The sequence below is a fragment of the Mandrillus leucophaeus genome, unplaced genomic scaffold, assembly GCF_000951045.1.
Source record: "Mandrillus leucophaeus isolate KB7577 unplaced genomic scaffold, Mleu.le_1.0 Scaffold546, whole genome shotgun sequence".
NCBI classification, from domain to species: domain Eukaryota; kingdom Metazoa; phylum Chordata; class Mammalia; order Primates; family Cercopithecidae; genus Mandrillus; species Mandrillus leucophaeus.
In genome coordinates this window covers 795607-806976 of record NW_012105875.1, presented here as the reverse complement: position 1 = coordinate 806976, position 11370 = coordinate 795607, and the positions used below count along the sequence as shown (strand labels likewise).

The window sequence follows — 11370 nt, the reverse complement described above, 5'->3', positions numbered from 1 at the left end:
CGAGGCTGGGATCTGGGGTTTTTATGGACTGAGAAGGGGAAGGAATGCGCTTAGCCTGCGGGCTGTCCTGGAGAAAGTGTGATTCAGCTTGGTCTTTCAGCTTGACCGGGGACCAATCAGGAGCTGAAGTGATGATTCATAACGGCTATTCAGCTTGGCCTGGGACCAATCAGGAGCTGAAGCGATGATTTATAGAGCCTGGGCTTTTCCTTTTCCACAAAGGAAAGTGCCAACCTGAACCTACTGAAACCCACTATGTTCATGCCCATAAAAGAAGAAACTTTTTCCTGGGAGCCTGCTGATTATACAAAGGACAAAGGCATTTCTGTGTCAGGTCTTGTTCCCTTAACTGAGTGAGCCAGAGGTTTGTGCGAGTTTTTACCTGAGTGAGCTGGAGGTTCTTCTATCTGTGCAGCCATGGGCATGTCTCCAGGCACAATCCCCTGTGCTAGTTCCCTTATCCGTGCCTGTAGCTTGATTTTCTTCCCCAGGCTGCTTTTTATGTTATGTGGGGATGAGGCACTGACCCATGCGGTGGGGGCTCTCCAGGGACCCTTCCCTTGCTGTCTACTAACTCCTCTTAAATGGATTTTGAATTTTCCAACACAAAGAAATGGTAAATATTTGAGGTGATAGATACACCAATTACACTGATTTGATCACTATAAATTATATGCACACATTAAAACCACATTGTACCCCATAAATATGAATAATTATGTGTCATTTAGAAATAACGATAAAAGTATATCTAGATTCAAGCGCCTCTTGTAGCGTTTCCCACAATCCTCACATTTGGATGGGTTTTCCCCACTGTAGTCTCTCAGTTGGTCTTTACGGTATGTCCTGTGTACAAGCCTCTTTCCACAGTCCTCACATTTGAAGGGTTTTTTCCGGCAGTGGAGTCTCTTATGATTCAAAATACTTGAGGCCCGGCTAAAGCTCTTCCCACATTCCTTACAATTATAAGGTCTCTCTCCCGTGTGGACCCTCTGGTGCAAGTCAAGATTAAACTTAGTAACGTAGCCCTTCCCACATTCCTCACATTTATATGGTTTTTCACCATTGTGGGATCTCTGATGGGAAGACAGTTGTGAATTTGTATAAAATCCCTTCCCACATTCTTCACATTTGAAGCTTTTTTCTCCACTGTGGACTCGCTGATGGTTCAAAAGGCATGAGGACCATCTGAAGCTCTTCCCACATTCTTTACAATTATATGGTTTCTCTCCTGTGTGGACCACCTGATGCTTATAAAAATCTAGCCTACCAATGAAGCCTTTTCCACACTGCTCACATCTGTACGGTTTCTCTCCTGTGTGGACCATGCAATGCCTATTAAGTGCTGATCTCTGATGAAAGCTCTTATCACATGTATCACACCTAAATGGTTTTTCTCCTGTGTGAACCATGAAATGGCTCTTAAGTCTTGACCTAAAATGGAAGCTCTTACCACATATGTCACATTTGAATGGCTTCTCCCCAGTATGGATTCTCTTATGTTCCTTAAGCTGGGAATCATGAATGAAGGCCTTCCCACATGCCTCACAAATGTAAGGTTTCTCTCCTGTGTGTAATTTTTGATGAACATTCAGTGCTGATCTACGACTGAAACCTTTCCCACACTGCTCACATTTGAATGGTTTCTCTCCAGTGTGGACTCTCTGATGAGTCTGCAGATGTGAGCTTTGACTAAATTCCTTGCCACACACATCGCACGTAAAGAGTTTGTCTCCCATGTGGACCCTCTGATGAACATGAAGAGCTGAGATGTAACAGATGCTTTTTCCACACTCATCACATGTATGAGACTTCTCTCCTGAGTATAACTGCTGAGGAAGATCAAAGATGGAAACATCACTGAAGGACTGTTTACACTTCCCACCCTGGGAAGGTTTCTGTCCTATGTGAATTGTGGGCAGTCCCACTTCAACCTGGGAGGGGACATCACCATTTTCAAAGAACTGAGAATTATTTATGATAGAGTCCTGAGACCTGGTTAAATCTTTTGCAATTTGTTCCCAGATTTGCTGGCAGGACCACTCTTCCTGTGTTCCTGCTTCTGGAACAGACTCCAACTCAGTTTGGATCTTGCCTCCTATAAGGACACAGATTTAAGAGATGTGTACACATAAAGCCTTTATTCAGTGCTCTCAAGGTTTCACACTTAGGACATGACATTAAACTTCAATGAATACAGAGAACGTTCAGTTTGTGTTTTCCAAGTACACCCTGATTTCTGGTTTGCGTGAGGCCAATTCAGAACCACATCATGTCTCACATGTAAAATCCTTGATAGAAACAACAGACTTAATTTTAAAATATGATATACATTTAACTTGTTACTATTTCTAATGAATTTCCTAGTCCAGTCTTGTGTGATAAATTATGAAAATAAAAATTTATGTACATAATGAAATATGAATCAAAAGGAACTTTAAGGAAAAGCAATAACATAATCAATACTTTGTATATTTGTGTTTATGCTGTATATCCTTATAAAGAAGTTAACCTAGGTCAGGTGCGGTGGCTCAAACCTGTCATCCCAGCACTTTGGGATTGATCATTTGAGTCCAGGAGTTTGAGACCAGCCTGGGCAATATAGTGAAACCCTGTCTCTACTAAAACTACAAAAATGAGCCAGGAGTGGTGGCATACTCTGTAGTCCCAGCTACTTGGGAGGCTGAGGTGGAAAGATTGCTTGAGCCTGGGAGGTGGAAGTTGCAGTGAGCCCTGGGTGACAGAACAAGACCCTGTCTCAAAAAAAAAAATGCTGGGTACAGTGGCTCACACCTGTAATCCCAGCACTTTGGGAGGCTGAAGTGGGCAGATCACTTGAGGTCAGGAGTTCAAGACCAGCCTGGCCTTGAAACCCTGTCTCTGCTAAAAATACAAAAATTAGCCAGGCGTGGTGGCACATGACTGTAGTCCCAGCTACTCAGGAGGCTGAGGCAGGAGAATTGCTTAAACCTGGAAGGCAGAGGTTGCAGTGAGCTGAGATTGAGATCGTACCACTGCACTCCAACCTGGGAGACAGAGTGAGACTCTGCCCAAAAAAAAAAAAAAAAAAAAGTTAACCTAACCAAAAAGAAGTTGGGACTTCGTCCTCAGCATCTGAGAGGTAATCTCTAGGATCCTGAAGTGTCATACCTCAGGAGAGTGTCTTGGTTGGCTTGAGGGCAAACACTGGATCACTCTGCATAGTGAAACAATATAATTTACGGTTATAGCTGGCAAATCCTTTGGAGGCTTGGGGGTGGGAGATGCTCCTCTCCATGTCAGAAATAACAGCAATGTGATTTAAGGTGGAGCTTTAGGTCACAGAGAGTTAGCAGACCAGGAGACTGATTAACCACCTAGGAATCAATCAACCAATAATGGCTCCATAATGGAGACCCAATAATTACTCTGGATCCCAGCACTCAGGTGAGTTTCTGTGACTGACAGTACTTTGAGTCTAAGTCATACCTTAATACTGGGAATGTGATACATCCTACTCTGCCAAGAGAATACAATAGAAGGTCCACATTTGGTTCTTCTCATCTGGACCCTGTCTTATTTGGTTTTTCTCTAAGTATAATATACATCTTTTCCCTGTAAAAATCAGTCAGTGAGAATAAAAGTATTCAGTGAGTTCTGAGAGTTTAGAAAATTATTGAATGTGAAGGTAGTTTTGAAAACCTCCCGAATTTGCAGTTGGTGTGAAGTTAGAGCAGTTCTCTGTAAAACGTCTCAGTAAATTTTGTAGTTGGTTGAACTCTTCACAATGTTAAACATCAAACACCTTGTAGTGTTTCTATGTACGCATTCAAAATAGTATCCCTGCACAAGAATTTTGCACAGCATATGTAAAATGCTTAATCTTACTTTTCTGTATTGATAGGGACAATAACTTGGTTATCTCAAAGAGTACAGGGACAGACAACTGCAGTTCTGAGGGGAATCTGAAAGGCTGTCCTTCCAGGGGTCCACAAAGGAGATGTTCCTGACCAGACAATCAAAAACGTGAAGAATCACATGGAATGAAAAGAAAGCCTATGATGCAGATAAATAGGACTTTATAACTTTTTATATTGAAGACTACACATTAGTGAGCTATGAAATACAGTTAAACTCTGCAATAAACATTTACAAAAAAGAACTGGAATGTAAATTATCACAGCATCATGACAAGCAGGAAAGTGATCATTCCATGAAATGCCTCCTAGAGTCACTTGTACACATCTACAGGCATGAAAAATGTTTGTCCGGGTTATATTGAAACATGTGCTTCTTACTATGGCTCATACTCACAAAAACATTCAAAAATTTGTCAGGCTAATACCAAGTCCTGAATTAAGTAAATTCTTCCAAGGGAAAGTCAAGTTGCAAAGGTTGAATCTTGGAAAGGATTAATAGGTAAGCGTGTACCTATTGGTATATAGTAGTACACGGATATATTTAATACACTGTCACTTATAAATAAGAGGTCTTGGCTGGGCATGGTGGCTCACACCTGTAATCCCAGCACTTTGGGAGGCCGAGGCGGGCGGATCACCTGAGATCAAGAGTTTGAGACCAGCCTGGCCAATGTGGTAAAACCCCACCTCTACTAAAAATACAAAAATTAGCCAGGTGTGGTGGTGGGCACCTATAATCCCAGCTACTTGGGAGGCTGAGGCAGGAGAATCACTTGAACCCAGGAGGCGGAGGTCGCTGTGAGCCAAGATCCCGCCATTGTACTCCAGGCTGGGCGACAAGAGTGAAACTCCATCTCAAAAATAAATTAAATAAATAAGAGGTCTTTAGGGAGAAAGGAGAATCTTCAGGATGTTTCTAGTTTGAGAAGGCAGTTTCCCAATTCCTACCAGGTCATAAAGTTCACCAGTTCAAAATACAGCACTAAATCTATAAAAATCAAGAAAAAATTGTGTAAAATCTATCCTTTAATGTTTTTGACAAAATTTGTATGACACAAAGATGCAGAAATATACATATTTATGAAGAAAGAGGGCCAGAAATAAAGTAAATGTTCAGCTACGTGACTTGTGTCCCCTCATCCTCATTCTTCCCCCTTCTAGTAAGAAGGAGAAATCTGGGGCCAGTGAAGTGCATATAGACTTTGGAAAAGGCAAATGGACTGCAGATGGGTAAATCTTTCGAACGAAATGTAGCTGGAAACCCTCATTCAAAAAGAATTTCTTCCCAGATATAAATATGCTCCCTATGGAAAGTTCCAGTGTAAGTCTCAAGGAAGGCATCTTACTCAATGTGGTCATAAAAACAATGCTTAGAAGTTTCCATGGGACGTGGGTCAGTTGTACACACCTAAAACCAATCATGTCAAGGGAACCTAAGAAAGTCAGAATTGGATAAGCAGCAATCAGCAGGCCAAAAAATCTGTTGAGCAACATACAGTCAGCCTTCCTATTATGTTACACAGCAAGGGGGATTAAAATGGCAGAGGCCATAAAGGTCATCAGTCACCTAAGCAGAAGGCAGGAAGATCATCCTGGATTATGCAGGAGTGACTAATACAATCACAAGGGACCTGAAAGGTAGAGGGCAGAGGCTTAGGAAGAGTGGCAGAGGGAATGGGATTATGGAAGAATGGTCAGAGATGCAAAGTAGCTGCCTTTGAAGATGGAGACGTGAAACAAGAGCTAGGGAGTATGGACAGTGCCTGGACACTGGTAAACCAAAGTGAAGCTTTCCCTCCAAGAACATCCAGGCAGGAACAAAGCCCTAGGGATGCTTTGATTTTTGCCCAGCGAAATGTATCAGTTTTCAGGCCTAAAGAACAGAGAGATAATAAATATTTTTGTTTAGTCCACTAAGTTTGTGGCCATTGGTTACCACAACAGGCAATACAGTGTCCTTGGCAGGACAGAAATGGCAGGGAAGAAATGTGGCTGGAAATGATAGAGAAAGAGGGAAAGGACATATGTAGTCAGAGAGGCAGAATGGGATGAAGAGCAGACCACATAGGTCTCTAAGATGCACTTAAAGAGGTTGTAACATTAATAAAAATAAGAAGTTATAAAAGCTTTTGAGGAAAGGAATGACAATCTGACTTCCATTTCCTAAGGATCGCTTTGGCTGCCATGAGAATAGATATTAGGGTGGGAAGGGTGGGAACAGGGCCACCAACTGGAAGGCAGTTGTAATAATCCTGAAGGAGATGTGGTCATTTACATTAGAGCAATGCAAATGGGCACGGACAGAAGCACAACAGGTAGGAGAGTCACGTACAAGGACACACAGATGCTTAGTTCTTACCTGAATTCCCTTCTCTTTGGGTTACTGTCTCCATCATCCAAAACTTTTCTTCCCTTAGGAAGTGGAAAGTATCTTGGTGGAATGGTTGATGCCCTGTGAATAGGTAAGGTCACGTGCTGAATCCCAACACATTCTGGGGTAATATTTAGGCAAAATTTACTGGAAATTTAGATTCCCAATGCACACTCAAACTTGAACACTCTAAGGTACAAAGCCACTCCTGAGGCCTGATGTTCTGTTACAAAAGATGCCCGTGCTCACCTGCTGAGAGCAGGTTCCTGAAGTTCTCCAGCATCACATCTCGGTACAGCTTCCTCTGGGCAGGGTCCAGTAGCCCCAGCTCCTCCTCAGTGAAGAACACAGCCACATCCTTGAAGGTCACTGCCTCCTACAACATCAAGAAGACATAACTTCAATCTTATGACCAAGGACTACTGCGGGAGAAGCGGCATTGAGCAAGGGAAGGGGATGAGTGGAAAGCTGTTCTCAATACTGACAGAAGTAGGTGAACTTAGAGATTTCCCACTCATTCTGCCTATATCCTGACAATGACATACACTGATTTACCTGAACTCCACCAGAAGTGCAATGATGAAGTCCTGTACATTTACTCGGTGCACTCATCGAGTCTACTTGTATGTAACCCTGTAGGACTCTACATGCTGCATTCTGGGCTTCCCATATATAGGTTCAACAAATCTTGCCAACTGCCCCAGCAACATTAAACAATTCAGTCCCAACCTTGTTGGGTAAGGCCTATTGTCCTCTCTCATATTCAAACCCTGGTTGCTATCGCTTTTCTTTAGTATTTGCTAAACTGACAAGTTTTAGGTAACTGTGGGTAATTTTCAGGGTGGCCTTGAATCATTCTTTCTTGCTTATAGTTCTGAAGAATAAACATAGAACATGCTAGTAATGTAATGTTCCTGTCCTTCCTATGGAAGATAACGTCTTGAGTTAGAGAGAAAGTGCCCAGTAAGTCGTGTTGCCCCTGAGGTATATAACCTGGGGTGGGCTGCCTTCTGGGGTACCTCTGCTCTGGTGGAAATGGGGTCAAGATTCTACCCACCCCAGGAAGTTTTCTTCAGCCTTGGATGGCCACCTCACAGTATTTCCTATACTTCTGTGCTCCCTTGCTGCCAATCTGTGGTAACAAACCTGCTTCACGTAATCTGTTGAATGAGATCGTGTTCTGTCTCACACGACTCACACAAGTTGATAATCAGTGCACAGTGAACCTACTCCACAGTACTTGTGTGGACAGCTGTGTGCGGCAGTTATGTAGTGTGTCCTCTACTCTCAAGGTACAAACCACAAATGTTAATTGCAGCCCTCAGTGTCCTGATCAGAAGCCAGAATGCATCATTGCACTTCCTAAGGGTCTGCCCCTTCCTAGCTGTGTGGCCTTAGACATGTTTGCCTACAAGAACTAGTTTCCTCTCTAAATAATAGTCCTTATTTGGCACAGTAATTTAAAGGATTAAACAAGGAAATACATAGCATTTGGAAACATCTGTGCCACTGACCAAGTGTTTAATGAACATTAGCTAGAATCATTTTTACTGTTGTTACTAGCATTATCTATTTCATGGCTGCATAGTATTCCAGAGAACTGATGACCTACTTTTAGCTACAGTAAAGAATATTTAATTTTACATATTTTCCATTATCAATCATGTGAAGAGATCATTAAGTAATGATGTAGTAAGATGTAAGAACATCTTACTCTCCTCTCTTATTAAAATAATAATTTCAAATGAAAATTAAAACATGAAAAAATAAGCACATTTAGAACAGTGATCATATAACTGCATGCTTTCTTCCTAGTTTTTTACCTACCTCCATAATCTTTGAACAGAATACAAGTACTTTGCTTCTCTTTATCATGGCCAAGAGCAGGTTATAAATATTCCCACAGTCTTGGTAATCTGATTGGGGGAACAATTCGTTCTATTATTCTCACTTATTTTATTATAAATGAAAACCATCACTTTTGAACGTTATTGGACATCGCTAGTTTTCCTTTTACACTGGCCTTTTAGTGTCCTTTGTTCCTATCTGTTTGGAGTTTTTCCTTTATTCTGTGCTCAAGGTTTTGATTTTGAATTTTATTTTCTTTAGGTATCCATGTGGCAAACATTTCTGCCCCAGGTCATTATTTCTTCTGGTAACATTGCGTGAGGCATCTTTTGCCATAAGGGATTTAAAGATTTTCTATAACAACTGTGGTAATCAGTGTACTTCAGTGCTTGGAGTAGATGCCATGTCAGAGTGACATGTGACAAGAAGTCACACCAAGTAGGGACAGGGAGGAACAGCACCACTAGGGACACCATCACTCAACAGGGCACTCCTGACACTCACACCACAGGGTGCAGGTTGCTCAATAGAGAATTCTGTCTCTCTCCTTGTCTCTCTTTTTCACTTGAGCCAAATGGCTAACACTCCTGACCTTTGGTTGCCTGTGTACCCCTGAGCAGGTTTCTCATATTTCACCTGTTTAAGAAGAAGAAGAGACCAGGAACCTCCTCATTCTGCTGCTCTGAGGAGTAAACGTAGTAACAGAACACAAGTGACTGGCAAATCTTAGTATCACTGGACATTTTAAATGAGGGTTTTCCACTACTTTGGTTAAACTGCTTACTACATAAGTGAATTAGAAGAGACCAGTAAATAAAGCACACGGAAAGTATGACTGAGACAAGGAGAACACAGAATCTAGCTCTTCCAGTGTGAAAACTCCAACAATATTTGTGTGGAGCAGCAGTTATATCCTGTTGTTCTGTGCCCAGTTAAAATATTCTATCTGCACAACAGCCAATGTGGTACATATCAAAAATACCCTTTCAAAATTGAGCTAAAATGGCATATGGTTGTCAAAATTAATTTTGTGGGAAAAGGTTATAGATAGGAAAGCTGTCACTGCACTGTTGCTTAAAATAATTCTATGAGCGTGAGGTAGTTATAAAGATACATCAATGTAATAGGAATATGATGTAACCATAAAAATCGAAGATTATATAACATATAAAAAGAGCACAGTTTACAGTTAGATGTATATCATCAATACAAATACAGTTATGAATGTATGTGACAAACAGCAAGAGAAGATAAAAATCGATAATTTGAGAGAGGGGAGGTAAGGAAGTGGGAGCACTGTTCATTTCTACTAATTTTCATACTCCATAAAATAAATAATGGTAAAAACCAAAACAAAACAAAACAAAAAACCAACTGCAGTCAACACAAAAGAGATAAGGAAGCACCTGGCACACAACAGGTCCCCAAATGCCTGTTTTCCCCTTGAGTCTTCTCATGACAGAGCAAAACACATGACAATATGAGTAGTGACATGGAATTTTAACAGCAAGAGAGGCATGCCCCGCTCACCTTGAATGTGGTCATTTTTCCTCCTACTTTGGGGAATTTGCAGACTCCTGAGTGATGCAGTTTGAAGGAAGGAGGAATCCTGCCTGAAACATGCCACGGTCTGCAGAAAAAGAGACTTGAAAGGGTTGCCACGGATGACACCCAACAATACAGATGTGTGTTGTGAATTAGCACATGAACGATCATAGCAGCATTATTCACACAACCAAGATGCCTTCCTCTGGGTAAATGGATAGGCAAATGGTGGCATATCCATACAATGGAATCTTATTTGGAAATTTAAAGGAATGAAGTGCTGACTCAAGCTACAACATGCACAAAGCTTGGAAACATCATGCCAAATGAAAATCACAAAACCCATGGATTATATGATCCCATTTATATGAAATATTTAGAACAGATAACAGTTATATAGAGAGAAAATAAGTTAGTGGTTGCTCCAGATTTGAGGTGAGAATGAGTTTTTATTTTTTAAGAGATGGGGTCTTGCTATGTTGCCTGAGCTGGTCTCAAACTCCTGAGCTCAAGCTATACCTCCCACCTCGGCCTCCCAAAGTGCTGAGATTACAGGCATGAGCCACCATGTCCGGCCTGAAAATGAGTTTTAACTCTAAGTGGGCACAAAGAGCCCAGTTGGGAGATGAAAATGGTCTAAACTGAATCGTGATGATGGCAAAACAGGAAAAAATGTAAACAATTGGCAAATTTGGGTAAAGAGTATATGAGAATTCCTTAAACTATTTTTGCAACTTTTCTATAGCTTTGAAATGATACAAAAATGAAAGGTTTTAAACTATCAGGAAATAGTCATAAGAACGGTAACAATGGGAATAATAAGGATAAGCATGACATAATATGGTAGTTTGCTAGTTCATTCTCCATTAGCAGTGTTTAAAAATTTCCATGGTTAAAGAAACATGGGAAAACACAATAAGATATTATAACAATTTTTCAAATGCTTATAAATAAATATACAAATAGACATAAAGACAGACTAAAAGGAAATGGGGGAGAACTGAAAGTTCTATAACTTGTATCAGACAGTTACCACCTTTACATATTGGATTCATGGATAATTTAAAACATGTTTTCTCCACATATTTATCTAACTTTAAACTGTTCCACAATGATATGGTTCCACAATACAAAATCCTTATAAAAAGTGAAACAAAATGTTGACCAAATTTTAAAAGGCTCCTACAGAAGTCCACGTACATGAGCCTTGCTCTCAAGGTCCCTTCAGTCAAGTCCTAGCTTTTTTCCCCAATCTGATTCCACCTAGTTCCTCTACCTCAATGAAAATGTATCCAAGGGATGATCAACTCAGGCTCTCTGACCCAAACTGCCTAGGTTCCAACTCCAGCTGCACCTCTTACTACTTGGGTAACTATGCACCCAGTGTCTCACTCCCATATTTAAAATGGAAAAGAATGACCCGGCTTGGTGGCTCACGTCTGTAATCTCAGCATTATGGGAGGCCAAGGCAGGCGGATCACGAGGTCAGGAGTTCGAGACCAGCCTGACCAACATGGTGAAACCCCGTCTCTACTAACAATACAACAATTAGCCGGGCATGGCGGTGCACACCTGTAATCCCAGCGACTCAGGAGGCTGAGGCAGGAGAATCGCTTGAACCTGGGAGGCGGCGATTGCATTGAACCCAGATCCCGCCACTGCATTCTAGCCTGGGCGATGGAGTGAGACTCCGTCTCCAAAAAAAAA

At 41.3% G+C, this 11370-nt stretch overlaps 1 protein-coding gene and 1 long non-coding RNA gene across 6 annotated transcripts in view; one reads left to right on the top strand and one right to left on the bottom strand.

The window, feature by feature from the left end:
• LOC105552168 overlaps window positions 1-1294 on the top strand; it is a 6221-nt gene extending 4927 nt beyond the window's left edge. The window contains exon 3 of the long non-coding RNA XR_001007956.1: window positions 398-1294. This is a non-coding gene — a long non-coding RNA (uncharacterized LOC105552168). The remainder of the gene's footprint in view (window positions 1-397) is intronic.
• Window positions 150-11370, bottom strand: part of ZNF155 (zinc finger protein 155) — a 12626-nt gene continuing 1405 nt past the window's right edge. For 3 of the 5 annotated variants that reach the window (XM_011997723.1, XM_011997725.1, XM_011997724.1), the window contains exons 2-5: window positions 9649-9748; window positions 6520-6646; window positions 6259-6351; window positions 150-2098 (exon numbers count right to left, since the gene is read on the bottom strand). In XM_011997723.1, coding sequence (XP_011853113.1) covers window positions 717-2098; window positions 6259-6351; window positions 6520-6646; window positions 9649-9663 — 1617 coding nt within the window. In that variant the 5' untranslated portion in view covers window positions 9664-9748 and the 3' untranslated portion in view covers window positions 150-716. Of the gene's footprint in view, window positions 2099-6258; window positions 6352-6519; window positions 6647-8097; window positions 8187-9648; window positions 9749-11370 lie in introns of those variants that run through there. The other 2 variants (XM_011997726.1, XM_011997727.1) reach the window with 2 other exon arrangements.